The sequence below is a fragment of the Aptenodytes patagonicus genome, chromosome 3 (assembly GCF_965638725.1).
Source record: "Aptenodytes patagonicus chromosome 3, bAptPat1.pri.cur, whole genome shotgun sequence".
Taxonomy (NCBI): domain Eukaryota; kingdom Metazoa; phylum Chordata; class Aves; order Sphenisciformes; family Spheniscidae; genus Aptenodytes; species Aptenodytes patagonicus.
This window is the reverse complement of record NC_134951.1, coordinates 130,133,705-130,150,800: the sequence shown is the minus strand read 5'-3', so window position 1 is coordinate 130,150,800 and position 17,096 is coordinate 130,133,705. Positions and strand designations below refer to the sequence as shown.

The following is a 17,096-nucleotide window of genomic DNA, read 5'->3' as shown; positions in this document are numbered from 1 at the left end:
TGGAGTGGTGGAGTTTAAAAAAAAAATCCTCAACCCTTTTAGAGTTTCTGTTAGCTCCCTGCAGTCCACTGGGACTGTTGGAAGTTACACTTTCAGGTACACATAGATATGTTGGCATTTAGGCTAGCTTTCAAAAAACAGCACTGTTAAGTAAGCGTTCAAGAACCTTAATTTAAGTGCACCAGTAAAGCAGTTGAGATTAATGTTTTAACAAGCATCAGTCATACAATCATGCCAACTGATTTCCAGATGTCTTGAGGCACAGTAAAATCTATTTCAGTTCCACTGATAGGAAGACAGAAAAAAACCCCACACAATAAAGGTAGACTTAGAAAGCTAAACACATGCACAGATCCACTTCTTGGCCTCGTGATGAATTATCCCTCATTTCTGAGGGTATGGAAGACAAGTGTATGTGTTAGTTCTTTGACGCTACTTTGAAATTGTGCTTAAGTAGTGTGGTATTAAAAGCAGACAACCGATTTTGTTCATGGCTTGTCATTATACTCTTCGGGCAGGTCTCGGAAGTCCAGTTCTGTATTCTATAATACAGCAGAAGTGAGCAAAACAGTAAACAGCACAGATGGGGGGGGGAACTAGGGGGAAAAAAAAAAAAGGACAACATTTTTGAGTTAGTATTCTCATCTATTTAGCTTTAAGAAAGTGCTCCTCCAAAGTAAAGCAAAAAAATGTATTTTCTTCCCAAACAACGCAGCATGTCAAAAAGTAAAATTGCAACTGATTTACAGAGTGAGCACAACACTGACAGAAAGGCTGTAGACAGTTCCCCAGTTTCCCACACACCCAGCCCAGCGCCCTGGCCCGCCTCCTGCCCCTCAACTAACACCAATGCTGGACAGATGCGTGCCCTGTCCCAGCACTGTGCCCCTAGATGGGAGAACGAAGACACTGTTCAACTCTCTCCTCCCCTGCTATGGCCAATGGTTTTATGTGCAGCTTCTCCGGCAGTTTCCCATAGACAGCAGAGCAGCAGCTGTGTCCTTGTCAGACCCAAAGTTAAGAGTCTGTCTTCCCAAGGCAGCGATTTGCCACCCCCAGTCTGCTACATCCATGCAATGATTAAAGACCACTCTGAAAAGGCTTCCTGTTAAAAAAACTAACAAAGCAGCTAGTATAGTAAGTGTAATGTTCAGGTTTTTTTAAAGCAGTCTGATGTCTAAACAATTAACTCTTTGACATGAAGTATAAGATACACAGCAGCTGTTCTCTAGACAGTACTATATGCTGGAAGCCTGAGCGCAAGGAGCGAAGTCTTCACCGAACACAAACAGTGTTTTAACAGTGCAGGTATCACTGAAATTTCATCACAAGGGAAATGGAAAACTCTCTCCTTTCTGCCTACCTTATGTATAGAAGAGGTGGAACAGGAGGAATGGCAACTATCATGCCAAGTTAAACATAAAAACTACGTCTTCTACCTTATTTTCCAAACCCTATTTCAATTGCACTAACACCCTGACGTTCCCCTCCACATACATCTATTATTCCCTTCCAAAAATACATTTGATGCAGAAGACATACATTAGGAATGTAGTATTTTATGAACTGTAGACTGCAGCTACTGCACAAATATACTACTGCTGAGTCAAACTAACATTTGGTTTTCTGTTTAGAATGAAGTCATTGTGCTTTCTGCAGTAGCTGTTTTTAGCAGGAATGCTTCTGGTGCAAGACTTCAGTAGCAGCAGAGTGCTGTGGTATGAAAAAGCAAAGTACTCCTCTAGTCTAAAAGAGCTGGGACTCCACGAGGCATTCAGTTTAGAAAACAGAACGCAACACAACAATGGTCTTACCCTTCCTTCAACTTTGTGCTACTTAAACTACACATTACTAGAAGAAAAATTAACTACACTGAAGTGCAAGCCCCACCTGAAAAGAAAAATGGAAATTAGTATCTGTGCTGTGTATAAACCAATTTTAATGTTTGCAGGATACTCAACTTCTTAATGGCCACTTTCCTAGTAACCTGAATACTAAGCTCCCTCATGTGCGCTATTTATTTTAAACCCCTGGCCTTGATCTAACGCAAGCTGCAAGTCACATGAGTGGAGATGCGCAGGTTCTTTTCCAGATTCCAGACACATACAGTAGCAGCAAGGGTATTTTCCTACGTTTCAAAGTCTGATGTCTGGACCGTGTATGAAAAGAAAGAAATGCCTCTTCAAATCATGTACACACAACAGACTGAAACACCATCCTTGTCTTCCTATCACATATTAAGAGCAAGTTTGGAAGGCCACCTAATGCCCAGCCTGTAGACAACCACAGAAGAGCTTGCAGTGAGTAGCGACTTATTTCTGTATCAACAGATCACCAGCAGGAGAACTGAAGGAGAAAACTGGAGACAGTGAGTCCATCCCTGATAAATAGAAAAAAAAAGTACTAAAGCAATCAGAATATGAAAAAGGTAAAAGTGCAGGCACTAACATTTTCTGTTATCCTTGGCCTACATAGAGAAGTTTACAGAAAGTGACTTAAAAAGATTAAGTCATGACATGCTTAAGTTTAGCTAAAGAATTATGCAGATTAGTGAACTGCAAGACAGCATACACAGATTACCTGAAGATTTATTCAGCTTTGCTGAAAATACAGCAGTAGGTTTTTCCTTTTCTTTAACAGAAGCAGCTTCTCGCTCAGCTTCCTTCTCAAAAGCTTCTGGTTTTACTACACTGACTATTTCTTTTTCAGCAGATAAAGGTGAGGTATCTGTGGCCGGTAAAGATATCATGGATACTTCAGGCACTTCTCTGTCCACAGCCTCCAAGGACTTTTTCAAGGCAGTAGTATCTTCCTCAGCTTTTACTTCTACATTCTTTATAGACAGATCACAGGGTAGCTCTGGGCAAGGCAACTGCCTCTTCTCACCTTGGATCACCTTAGCAATCTCTCCACTGTCATCTTTGTGCATTATTTCTCTGTCAGTGGCTTCTGCCACAAACTCAGGAGCAGTTTTAGGATGAGCTAACATCACAAAGTCTTCTTCCACTGGGACTGGGGAAGACTCCATGGGTGAGAGCGCTTTGTTGTCTGCTGGTTTTGGTTCTGTAGCAACAGATACATCAGCTGAATAAGCGATAGCATTCAGCTCTTCCATCTGAAGAGGAATCTTCTCTGCCTTGGCTATTTTTGTAGGTGTTGGCTCAGACGGCAGAGTGGCAACAATTTTGGAAGAGTCCAGTTCGGGTTGGAAAGACTCCAGATAAGGCTTGCCCGTGGCAGCTACTGAACCCACTAGTCGCTCCTCATGTTCATCAGTTACAATATTCTCAGTTGATTTACTTTTTAAGATGAGAGAGGGATCTTCGCTCACTTTCTCAGTAAAGTCAGGTATCACCTGGCTACTAAACAAGTCAGATTTTCCAAACTGTGGAGACAGTTTTTCAACAACTTCCTTGTGTTCAGGCACATCCCAAGAAATGCATTCTGGTATCGGTGTCTTTGAATAATCTGTAAAGGATGGAGAAGCAGATTCACCAGAGACCTTAGTTTCCTTAATTAAGTCACATGCAATAGATATATATGGAGTCTCTATATCTTCAGGACTGGGGCTACTCTCATGATCATGATCAGGTTTTTTAAATGCTAACGCCTCTTTTGCTTCTTGGGCCTGTGTCAGTGGTACATTCACTGCCTCTTGGTATAAGGGAGGTTTTTCAGTCTCTTCTTTTACATTCTCATAATTAGCAGTAGGAATAAATGTTTCTAATGGGGAAGCTTCAAGCTGCACGGCAGATGCTTCTGCACCAGCAGTCCCAGTACTCAGTGGGGCTTCCATAACAATATCTGGCAATATTGGTGATGGAGCAGCTTCCGACCCTTCAAATGAGGGACAGAGTTGTGTCACAGGTTTCAGAGTCTCTTGTACTGACTCAGAGGTTTGAACTAAATCAATCTTTGTTTCATAAGCAAGTTTTGTACATGCTGCATCATGCATTTCGCTTTCATATGCTTCTTGTACTAGATCAGGAGTAAGACCTTCAGGCATATTTGCTGCAGTGTCAGATGGTACTGTTGATTTACTCTCTGTTTTAGCATAGTCAGCTTCCTGGCCTTCCTGCTTGCCAACTGCTTGAGTGCTAAAATCACCTTGTTCTGTGCTCGTCTGAGCTTTCATTTCTGCAATTTTTTTCTCGTCATCGGTTCTATTCTCTGAAGTGCCTTCCTCTAGTGGAGAAAGAGATTTGACTTTGTTACCATCAGGACTTATAGAGGATTCAAATTTAGTACAAGTGATGTAAGTCTGCAAAGGTTCTTTTACAGCTTCTGGGGTACTTGGGAAAGAGCGATCTTCAGCGCTGCCTTCACTCTCTCTTTCATAATCCTTCTGCACATTCAGCTTATCTACACCATATTTCTCATCTAAACTGCTTTCTGGTTTGGCATCTATCTTACTTCCAACATCCTCTCTCACGCTGCTCAGTCCGTGACTAGCACCTTTTACTTCCCATATTGGCTCGAATGGTTTGAAGTCTGCATATTCCTCCCTCCTAAGAGGGTCTTCTTTCAATGCCCCTTTTTCATCATGATCACCACCTCTGTATTCATCTTTGTTATAAAAGAGATCTTCCTCGTTTTTCTCAAACAAATCTTGAGGAGTTTCTGGAGACATTTTCAGCTGCTGTGCAGGCATTTTCTCCAGATTAGGCAATTCTTTAGGGCCCTCTAGCTGTGTTTCTTCTTTAGCTTGAGATAAAATGGCTGCTTCTGCTTTAGCAAATGGGGGTTCCGAGTATTTCATCTCCGAAACGTCTTTTTCATTTCCCTCTGCAAGAAATGGATTTCTTGCATTTTCCATAGTTTCTTTACAAACCTCACTTGCATTTTCTTTGTAAATGCCTCCTGCAGGTAATCCATCTGAGAGTGTGTCAAAGGCTGCGTGCTCTTTAAAGGGATCAGCTGAGATAGGAGAGAAGGAGGGAAGAGAAGGAGCAGTATCAAGCGGGACTGCAGTAAAATCCTCTTGACCAAGCGACTTAGTGCTACCTGGCTGCTCCTGCAAGTCCATAACTTTTTCTGTGACCGTGGACAGAAAGGAAAGTTAGAGAATGCAAGTGCTCTTAAAGTCAATGCAAACTTTCATGACAGGTTCACATGATGTTAGTTATTAAGAGGTTCTTCCAAGTTCTATCATAAATACTATTAGGCATTAAAACAAAGTATCAGTTAAAGTACACTATTCTATTTCACCTCTTCTAGCAGAGAAGTATGCAAGAGGCTAGAGAAGCAGCAACTTTATGCAGCGCAAAGATCACAGTAAAGCTGAAGATGCCAGACAAGTACAGAGCATCCAAGTACAGCAGGCAATATTAACAAAGTGAGAGAGGGAGGGCGGGGTGGCAAGGTGAGGCAGAGAGAGGGTATGAGTGTATGCTTGTGCATAAACATATGCTCAAACGCGCATGCCAGTAAGAAGGCTTTTTTGACACTTTTTTAAAATGGGAATTTGGTGGATAGTGTAGCTAACGAAAACCACTAAATAAATACTACAGGTACAAATTTTACTTATATAAAATACTGCAGAAAGTTACTATGGATTAAATCTTTCTGCTAAATCGGTAAAGCAACTATGCTTTGATGTGTTAACCTGTTAATAGTATCAACTTCTCTCCTACATCAAGGGTCCAAGAATTCACAGATGGCTGTAGCTTGTTTATAAAACAGTTTACCATGTAAAGAAATGAATGCGTATTAAAATCTTGAACAGATCAACTGAAAAGTCAAAACTGAAAAATGTGATAGAGGCTATTCTTGGACCCATGCTGACTTTTGCCAAAGGCAGACTAATTGGAAAGAGTTAATGAGATCAGATCAGAAATGCAGGATGTATTCAGACAAAGGTGAGCAGAAAGAACTTGCCTGCAGAGGAGTGCATCAGAGGCGCAGATGTAGCAGGAAGAGCAAAAAGGGTCTCATCTGAAAAACAAACAAATAACCTCAGCAGAAATAAAGGCTAGGTTCAAGAGGGGAGAAAGCACGCAAGTAGCCAGTTCCCAGTAAATCAAACAGATCCATAGCCAACATCTACACCCACAAAGAACCACAGAACTAGATACAAGCCGGGTAATTTGGGAGAGGCAACGCTCGGAATTCTCCATTTACAGTGAGATCTTTACTGAGGCAAGGGAGGGGTCTCCAGCCTCCAAGCCAGGGACCAATCTGAGGATAAGATACACCACAGTAGCTACTCTTTATTTTCATTCTCCAAACTTCCACACCACAGAGCAGCTACAGTGTCTCTAGCACCAGAAAAAACACCTGCCATTGACACCGACACACTGTCCTTAATCAGCTCACTTTGTCAGAGGGTCTCCTAACGCCGACTAACTTGTGCGAGAACAGCAGCGATAAGGAGACACGACCAAAACTGGTGAAAAGTTAAAATGACCGAAGTAAGCTTCGAAACTCCCTACAAACAGAGCACTGATCAGGCATACTGATACTAATCAAACTGGTAACAGTCAATTCTATTCTAAATTACTGTACTACTTGCTTTATGTTTATGTCTTTACCATTTTTGTTGTGTTATAATGTAGACAAGCTTCCAAATGAAGGAATTCTTTTCAAAGCCTCTTTTGGCATGATCCAAGGAGCATATTTGGCTTTGCTGAATTTTGTGCTAATATTTCACAAGACAATCCCAGCTCTCCAATTTCCATTCAAAGAACTAAGTAAAAATAAGGAAGGACACCGTTCTCCTAAGCTAAGGAAGTCACCCTCCTTCACTAATGCACAATGGTGAGAAGCTGGACAATCCCAGAGTTTCATATTGCGCATTATCCAAAGTAAAAGCATACAACTATGACATTTGACTAAGCTGCATGAAGCAGTTAATGAAAAACACTCTAGAAGCAGCAATACCAGCCATCATTAGGAACCAGGCAAATCAAAACCAGTCCTTGTCTGGATTTCTGTGTGAGCAGCAGTATTTCTCCCAGGTCCATCGTGGCCTGTTGGCATTACGTTAATGTAAAAATAGTAACATTTAGGTAAATATATTTCATTCTGAAGAGTGCATAAAGTTTTCAAATTAAGGCTGTTAAAGAATATTTGCAATTTACATCAATTGTATTAGCAGAGTGCAAAATTATATTAAAGCATTTCAATTAGATTTTGAATTTCCAATACAGACATCAACAATCTTTAGTTTTGCTATTTGCCTGGACAAAATCAAGTACTGAAAAAGAACTTTTTTTAATTAAAAGCAAAGAAAAACAGAAGCAATTGATTTTGAAAGATGAAAGGCAAAAAGTGGGAAATGTAGTAGACCCAGCAGTGCATACATAATAACCCAGTAAAGCAGGGCATTAAGGTAATTTTTGTTTTGGCATGGAACCATGACTTTCTGCAAAAGCAATGCCACTTCAAGATACTCATGACCTGTCTGGCTTACTCAAGTTAATCCCACCAGCAGTTTTCCAAAAATCAAATCTCCTCACAACCTACGTTTCCTGTCACAATATAGTCGGTTGGTTTTGCTTCACAGAACGTTGTTATCTTCAAGTGATGTTTACAATCCACAAAATTCAGCAAGATATAAGAAAACAGAGTAATAAAGTTGGAGTGTAGGACTCAGTATTTAGAAGCTTCTTCAACTCCTGCCGGGCCAAAGGGATTTCTGTTCAGTTTTCTAGAAATTACATTTTCCTATTAAGGACCACAGAGAGAGAAACCTCAATTCCGAATTTAGAACACATTAAAGCAGTGTTACAGTTCAGTGGTGGCAAAAGCTTTTAAGGACAAAAACCACACTGGAGGACAACTGATCAATATGTGACACTAAGTCACAGAACTGCAACGCTCTTCCATACACTGCCAGGTATCACCATATGCCCTTTATTTCAGGAGATGCTCGACTCCGCATGCCCTGGCTCACTGGGATCTCTTCCGCAAGCAGACTGCTTGCAAGGGGCCCACCGCCCCATGAGACAAGTTAGCAAGTCACCTGGTTTGGAGAGTGAAACAAGGGGCTTCAGTACGAGTGCACCTTAGGACTAACCAGTCCAGAGGCCTGCTCTGCCTTCCTCAAAATGAGGCTTTTAGCAGTAACATCAGAGGTTTTTCTTCAGTTCCTAGTGTACCTGGTACATCACGGGTCACCGCTGAGCTTTAGATTTTAGGCTAGCAAGCCTTAGGGTTTGCACCAAGCAACAGCACGCTCTCCTTTTCTCTCAACGTTATGCCTAGATGGACCAAGCAAGCAACAGCTCCTGACCACAAACGTAGAACTGTGTCCCTCTATGCGTGTACTGGATGCTGATCCTGCTGAAATACCTAATCACTTGTTGGTTAAATGGAGTAGCAGTGTCCACACACTCCACGCTTGAGCCAGTGTCAATCTATCACCTCATCTCTTACCCGCCGGTAGCACGCTCCCCTTGGAGCGCTGCACACACACACCAGGTCCAAAGCCTCAAGGGACCTATGATGTGGCAATTCACCAGGAAGCTGGTAATAGAAACTACTCCACAGCCTGCACCTTCCCTGAAGCCACACACTCTCACCTCCTCCGGGCCATGCCAGAGCAGCATAACCTTCATTTGCTAGAAGGGGTCTACACTTTGGAGCGGAGGAGAGGGGAGAGAAACCAGGATGGACCTGATGAGACCAGATTGTGCAGCACGAAGACAGAGACTCCTGACAGCCCAACAAAAAAGGACCTCGCAGGGAAACCAAGAACAAGTCAATGGAGTGGAGATGCTGAAAATGTAGAAGTAAAAGCAGGACAAAGAAAGAAGACAGAGTCCACTGGGGTAAGCAGGTGAAGAGGAAAATGCACAAGTCCCTGAAGGTGCAGTACACTTGGTGTCCAAAGACCAACTGCAATCTCTACCAAAAATTCTAGACTTAAAAAATCTTTTGAATACTTCCCAACCCCAGAGAGAGAGGTTTCAGTTTCTGGTGAGGAACACTGGTTTTAGGAGCACGGGCACTGATTTTTTCAGTGCTCCATTAAGACAGCACAATGCAGAAACTCTTTCTCAGGTTTAGCTTCCATTTACGCAACACAAAAACATACAGCTATGCCAGTCACTGAATTCCCAGGTTCTCTTAATGGAAGGGTATTATGCCCACACCCAAACTTTATTTTCCACACATAGCTGGAGCGTGAAAAGTGATTACGTAAAAGCAGTATTTTCTAACGAGCCAAGGAGAACCACCCACTTTCCCTCCACCCACATCAGAATGGCATTTTTTCGTGCTGAAAGGAAGAAGATACAAGGACTTTTTCCTGCTGTGGGCCCTGTGTAACACCTCCAGGCAAGCAGGGAGAACTGAGTAGGACCTCTACAACTCCCACATCAGCATAACTGCTAACCGAGAGCACGTGAACCACTCATTCTCTTCAAATTGTAATTCAAATGACATGGTGAAAGGAATGGTGTTTTTTCCAGCAATGACATTTGCGCTGAAGAATCCTTACCACCGGATGTTGGAGCTAGAAACCTTTCAGAAACAGAACTCTGTGGGTGCTTTGGTAGACAAGAGAAAAAAAATGCAGCGTCTATCAGACTGTCGCCTGGCATACAGCAAGACTGCCCAGGCTCAAAAGCATACCACAAGGAACACGCAAGCCGCTTCAGCCAACACTTGCGGAACACTCTAGAGAACTGGCTGCCTCTTCCCACCCACTGCTCAAGTGGTAGCACTGGTAACAGCTGACAACAAATGTAGTAAGTTTTGTAATGAAGTACTATGCTTAGTGGAATAACTTCAGTTATTCAGAAGTGCGAGGAGCATAGATCACTGAGGGTGGCTTTTCCTATTTTCATATCAATGGCAAAAATTAGGTGACTGAAACAAAGTAGTACACTACTACTAGAATCAAGTAAAAAAATTTCAGAATATATCAAGCTCTAAGCAAGATTATTTTCAAGTAAGGGTGCATATTCAAAACTCCTTTCTTGACCTATGAAGCGGGCCTTCGCTACAGCAAAGCTTCACCCAAAGTTATAAAGAAAATCTAAGTAAAGAAGCCTTCAGGTTTTACAAATCATAACAAAAAAAATTAATTCTGTAAGAGGAACTGCTCAATTACAGTTTCCACCGGAAGACAGATTTTGTTTCATGAAATACAGAAGAATGAGACCTCGAAATGAACAATCTCCAGAAATGGATTGGAGATTTAATGCCAAAAATCCATAATGGTGCAGGTTAGTAACCTACCTTCAGCATTCAGTTAAGAGAAAGACAGACCTCCTATTTGTGAATGGTATTACTTTATATTAGTTACTGAAGTAGTCCAATCAATGGTTTTTAAAGAGAACTTTATAGACAGACTCAACCTTGCCCAGGTGACCTTATAGCATTCAGTAAAATACTAACACTGTATTCAAACATATACACCCACACATCACCAAACCAATGACTGCATGACTGCTGTTTGCCTAACAAGAGAGAAAGTTAATAGTTTTGCTCACTAGCACACACTCCTCTGGCTTTTTTTTTTTTTTTTTTTTTTAATATCCACATATATGAACATATCCCCCTAGTGGGAAAGGAAAAGCATTTAAGGAACAACAGAACAAAGTGATGCACAACGTGAGTCATTCTGATCACATTCCTATTTTTAACCAAAAACATTCTGCAAATTTTACCTTGGCTTTTTGCAAATTAAATATTCCCTCAAAAAAAAAGCCACCCACAAACAGCCCTGTAGCTTCTCCTTTCATTAGCATGAACTCTAAAACTTTGTATTGTGGTTTCAGCTAAAATGTAAGCTCCATCAACAAGAAACAGATTTCAGTTTAAAAATAAAAACCTGACACCAGCATGACAAAGAGGTGTCATTTTAAACTCTCATTTTAATTTTTGCTGATTGCCCACTAACTGCTGTTGTTACAAGATACCGATATTACCAGCATAAAACTTTAAAATTAGTATCAAAGTTTTGGATAAAAAGCAGAGAAATAAATGGAGAGAGATTTCCCAGACAGCTAAGAGAGAGAAAGTAAAGTTAGCTGCAAAGATTTCCAGAGAAAGAGAGAAGAATGTTTAAAATGAGAAAGTAATAAACTGACAATTCCAAGAAAAGCAATTTATGAAGAAAACCTGCCCCCCCCAACACACTTGCCAACAGAAAGCAGAGGACTTAAGTCTAGTCACAGAAAGTAAGAACTCAGAAAGAACGTGTTCTGTCCCTCATCACCAGATTTTTGGTAACTGATGTACCCTTCCATCTGCTCTCACATGTGACTCCTTCCAAGCATCAGCAGCAGGTCTGTGGTAAAGTAGGTTTATTGTTCTGATACTCTCCTTATTTTTATGTATAAGCTTAGCATTAGGGGGAAAAAAAAGTAAATATTTTATTTTCTACATATAAACACTGAGTAAACTTCACCCTGATGCACAGTTTATCTTTGGTAGAAGACTCTATTAGGCTGCTAGATGGCAGTTTCAGTCTTCAGAAAAGAAAAAAACATTTTCTGGATTACTTTGCTGGAGAATGTACGCTATTCTTAAAACAAAAGAAAAAAGCAGTTGGCAAGAATAAAGTTTTTAAGAATCCACTTCACCTTTGCATGTTTAGAAAATGAGCAAAATGCCTAACTAAAAGACAGGGACTGCTTTTATCTTACAGACCTACCCACAATGGGACGCTGATTTTGAAGGGCCTCTCTTGTTAAAACAAATATTTAGCAATAAAAGAAAACAGGGTAAAATTAATACTCAAAGGAATGGCATCTGTGACATGACTCATATATAGTGTAAAAGCTGCATTTGCAGCAATCCCTCTAGGGCAGATATGAAAGAGAAATTGTTTGCTTCTTCAATGCACCAAGTTGTTAATTTGTCCATGGTGAAGACTGCCCCAAGCAGCATTTCTGATCTCAAACCATTATCTAAGCAACACACAAGTATGTAGTACTACCATGAAGTTTTACTCTTTTACAGATTCAAGAACTACAAAAACCTCAAAAGGCTTTTGGAGACCAGTGCAGTACCCTCACACTTCATAACCATAGGGAAGAACTGCCATGGGGTTTTTTTCGCCTGTGTGTGTTGATGTCAACTTATTATAAGTAAATTGTTACCTCTTGGCATAAAGTGTCAAAGACAACATACCTGGCCACTTAAAAGTTAAATTAAATGATTTCAAGGAGAGTCAAGTTCTTGGATGCCTAATTTCCTACTGCAAAGTAAACAAGGGCACACAACTTCCCAAGAATTTCCTGAGAAAAGCAGCTGCCTACACAGACTCCATTTAAATCATCTCCTGTTATGATGCAATTGTTCTAAATATGGTATTTCACCAATTATTTAAGGGATTCAAGATAAAGAACATTAACTATTAATAGCATCTTTTCACATCATTAGATCAAGCTGCAGAGCCACAGCAAGTAATTAGGTTTTCTCATTTAGCTCTTTTTAGTTATATGTGTAAACTTATAAAAAGATCTAAGTTTATAAAGAGAAGTTTCCAGTCTAGAAAACTCAGACTGTAAACTACGTGGAAATCTTTGAGGAAAGTATACAAGCTGCTACAGAAGATGGAAATTGCTGAAGATTTAAGTGAAAACAGGACCTCCATTTTTAACATCTTGAGGGTATCAGAACTAGGATCACAAAAGGATCCGAGAGTTTTGATTATTAACAAGGGCAGCCGTAGGTCGTCTCAGCTCTTCATGGAAATTACTGCAAAGCGATATCATGCATCGCTTGCTGAGTGAGTTGCACGCTACTGCACAGTAGAGTTCTCATTTCATGTTATTCGAAATAGATAAAGAAAAGTTCAACACAAGCATTTTGAACAATGCTTGCTGCTTTAAATATTCTGTTTATGGAAACACAAGTCTCCAGCAAGAAGCAAGTGTTTTCTTATTGTCTAAGCAGAAATCTATAACCAAACTGGTTTAAGCAATTTTTTTTTTCCAATATCATATTCACATGGTCCAACTTGCAGCAACCTTTTCCTCTTTTGGAAAAATTACATTTGAGGCAAATTGCTCAGCCATGCAGATACTGCAAAGCATACAATGACAGAGGTAAGGTACGTGCCATTTCATCTTCTTTTGGTCAGCTATAGAGTGAAAAGAGAGACAGTACCGCTCCCCTGCAATACCCAATGGCCAACCAAAGCAAGAACAGACGGACAAGGAAGATATGTTAATTCTGGCTCTATCACAATTCTTTCCATTACAATTCCCAGATTGCCAAAATAAGTACCCACTATAAGGGTGTTTTTAAAAGGCCATTAAATACTTCAGACACATAACTGCCAGCCTCACCTCGCTCTTGCAACCAAACCTTTTGATCAATAACACGATGGACAGGATCCAAGCAGCTTTTCAGAGGATGGTTCTATAATGCCACTTCCTATTAAAAGTCCCTCAGCAATATGAGTGTCACTGTATCTCTTCAGAGCAGGGAGAGAATTTTATCTGGCATATTTTGTTATTAAAAGTAAACAAACAAAAAAAAGTCACACAGGTCAGCACCAAAGAAACTTTTCATTATTCTTATACCAAGTATAACAAGAGAACAAGGAATTCTCAGAAACAAGACACACATACCTATCACAGACCAGCAATCCACTGTGGCTCGCCATGAGGAAAGTTAAATCCTCTGAAGAATGAAGATAAATTATTTGGCTCCTGAGCATAAACTAAGCTCACAGACGAATAAGTGACACAACAAAAAGTGTCATATACATTAACTGTGCCCTGAAGGCCTGTGCCTTTTCCCCCAAGTGTATCAACTGACCTAATCACATAAATTCTGCCTTCTTACAGAGTTAGCATCAGGTGGTGGGTAAATACCTCCCTTTACAGTCAGGTGGCCACAATAATCAACTTCAGCTGTTCACAGCCCATCTCTGATGGCTTGAAATACCCACTTCACAATCACATTTAATACATAAATCACAAATATATTTAATAGCAAAGCTTAGAATGAATCTAGAATGATTTCAGATATGAACATTCACAGATCCAGTATTTATATTCACCGATTTAATTATTTTAATATATTTAATTAAAAAGGCACAATCTAGCCAATTGCAAACACATGTGTCCAGCTACACATGGCTTTGAAGATAAGTATTCAGTCTTTGGCAGTATTTGTAACCAAAAAAATACTAGATAATTCCTCTAAAAACCTAAATAACTCTTCCTCAAGACCCAGACTCTTTAACAGTATGTTGAAGTAACAAACAGAAATTTGGGTTCTGGCAGTGTCACAAAGCAGAAAGATATAATAACTACACCAGAACTTATTCAAAGGCAGGAGGTCTAAAGAGCCATGCAAATCCTATCATTATGCAGATATTATCCAATTTAATTTTGGAGATTATAGCAATCATAAGATTCCCTTTCACTGATTTGTACAGATGGAATTTGTCCCTGCTTTCCCCACAATTAAACAAATTATGCAGTATTTAGATTAGCAACTTGATCATTGCTGAAGAATGTATTTATTAGCTAAATTAATCTTTAAAGAATGGAGAAGAGATGCTACTGATTTCTTTTAGCATCTATTCCCAACACATTACCTTGCGCGACAAGCCTCTGACATAAGAGCTTATAGTCTGTAAAATAAAAACAAATTAATGCATAAGACATCCTCATCTCAAAAGAGGGAAAAAGAACATGGACATTCATTAGAGGATTCATTACAGCCATCAGCATTTGTATAAGAATATCGTTTAATGAGATGAATGAAGCGGTGTGAACATGACACACACTGTCCTGATGTCCTCCTCTTCAACAAAGATGATTAGGTATCAAGCAGCACTGCACTTCCTGGGTTGCAACAGATTTTGGTCAAGACGGGTTTTAGCTATCCCCTTCAGTTTTTTGTCACTTAGACACCAATCACACGGGAAAACTGATTTTCTTATCTAACGATGTGATCTTTTAACGAAAACTTGGGTTTAATACACTGGAAATTCATCCCCTCGCCCTTTGAACAGCATTTCTCAAGCTGAAGCCATGAGTACTTGAAGACCTGGCTGAAGACCAAGAAAGAAGCGATCTTGTTTCCACCACTGCCACATACATCTTTCTACTCCCTTGTTCCTTTCCCTTTCAGTTCTGCAGCTACAAGCTGCTTTTGAAGGTCTCGCACGTGCTCTTTCATCTCTTTTACTTTGCATTCATTTCCTTATCACACACAAAGGACAGAGATAGACAGGTGTTAAGGAATTTTACCTTCTGTCCAAAGAGGGAATAGCAAAATTCAAGAAAAGCTGTCACAAACTAGTAACGACTGGATAAGCAGTAGGACCTTGACATTAGACCAACAGCATCTAACAGACTGAGAACATCTTTAACTGGCAACAGAAAAGTTTGTTTATCTCAGTCTTGTGCCTTATTTAAAGACATCTTAATTGACATATTCTTCCTAGCCGATGAAGTTGATGACATGATTGCCCCGTTCATTAAAAAGAGTTCACAGTACATTCCTAAGACACAAAGCAAGCCTTCCAGCAAAACCATAGAGCGTCAAACTGGTATTCCTAACACTTCTACATGATGGGAAAAAAAAATTAAAGTTAAAAGTATTCTTTCTTTACACATCAGAAAGCAATAAATGGAGACAAACCCATTAAAAACCATGGGGAAGAGCAGTAATTTAAAAACATCTCTAACTTAAAATCTTCGTATTTTGACAGTTACAGTTAGCAGCAGATTGATTATTTCCATTTGAAAGAAAAACATTCTAAGATAATTTGATTTTCTCAGATATTGTGAATATTAATAAGCCCATTATTTTATTGCTATTGTAATAGCTTTTTTAATTGGCATTTCTGTCAATGAGAACTATCTACCAAACGTATGTCAGCTGTAGTCCAGTGATCTCGGGGCAGCACGGTACAGCTAGCATAAAAAACAGTCTTAAAAAAGTAGAAAACATTATGCAGTGTTTTCAAAGCTGAACAGGAGTAATTTCTATTTTAGCTCATAAAACAAGAAATAAAAAAGCCACATGAAAACATACTTGACTGCTCTACTTAGAATAGGTCTCAGTTCAGTATTTTTTATGTGGTAATAATAGCTTTTTTTTCTTTTGGTTTCTAATGCAGCTTGATAGTTACACAATTTTCCTCCTACTTCATGCATAAGCGTTTCTGAATATCTCAGGACAATTTATCTGTAAGCTAAACGTTGCTTTACGTTTTCTAGCCAGCAAAAGACCAAGAACTATTTCCTTGCTTACAAGATATCTAGAACCCAAAGGGCATTTTCAGATTGAACTGTGCATTGCTAATTTTTGTATCTGAGTTTCATAGTTACTATAGTAACACGCCAGCTCAAAAAAAAGTCTTATTCAAAATATTAACAGAAAACAAAGAAACATAACTCAAGCACACCAAGACATGCCTCAAGTTGTACGTTAACTGCCCTTTGTTATTCTAATACCTTTCCAGCACGCAAAGGCCAGACTAATCTGATGAGAGCCACCAAGTAGTTGGGTGTGACAAAATGGACATTGAAACAGGCAGTCAAAGCCACTAACCTCCCTCAAAATCGGGTGGCAAGCAGCGAAGCCCCCACAGGATTCTAACAGCATGGGAAAATTGGTCTCCAGGGTTAGAGTGATGACGCCTACATGCCTTCTGCTAAGTAGCCAGGCTCCCAGACTGAGCGCTCTCCAAAATCCTCATCCTCCCCATCCTGGACACTGGAGGAGGAAGGAAAAGTTAAAACAACATCCTCACAATACACCAACCAGAAAGTTATACTAGAAAAATGCATCGCAAATTACTGAAATAACACACAAGATGCATCTGCAAGCCACTTAGAAATCACCTTTTTCCAATCACAGATCTACTTTAAGATTGTCTTTTCACCATGTCAACTGCCAACAACCACAGCTTATTTCTTTCCTCGTGAGCTGCAAAGTTTGAGTGTCTTGCCCTTAGGCCTTTATATTCCAACAACCACTCATTTCTAACCCATCTGTAGATCAGCTGTTGCAAAAGGACTTGACACTTTCCTAGCAATTTGTACCAGTCAGCAGGAGAAAACCACTTACAGGGAGGCCTAAATGTTGTCCTCAACTCTTAAACGAGTCCTGCTGTTAGTGGTTATGAGATAAGAAAGAGGTTCAGTGTTCACCAGTGGTGATGCAACAGG

The 17,096-nt window shown here is 40.0% G+C and overlaps 1 protein-coding gene across 2 annotated transcripts in view; it reads right to left on the bottom strand.

The window, feature by feature from the left end:
- The window catches only part of RTN4 (reticulon 4), a 48,318-nt gene that overhangs the window by 24,869 nt on the left and 6,353 nt on the right, over nt 1-17,096 (bottom strand). The window contains exons 2-3 of one of the 2 annotated variants that reach the window (XM_076335201.1): nt 5,878-5,934; nt 2,581-5,034 (exon numbers count right to left, since the gene is read on the bottom strand). The exons of the other annotated variant lie outside the window; for it this stretch is intronic. Coding sequence (XP_076191316.1) covers nt 2,581-5,034; nt 5,878-5,934 — 2,511 coding nt within the window. The remainder of the gene's footprint in view (nt 1-2,580; nt 5,035-5,877; nt 5,935-17,096) is intronic. 2 annotated transcript variants of the gene reach the window in all.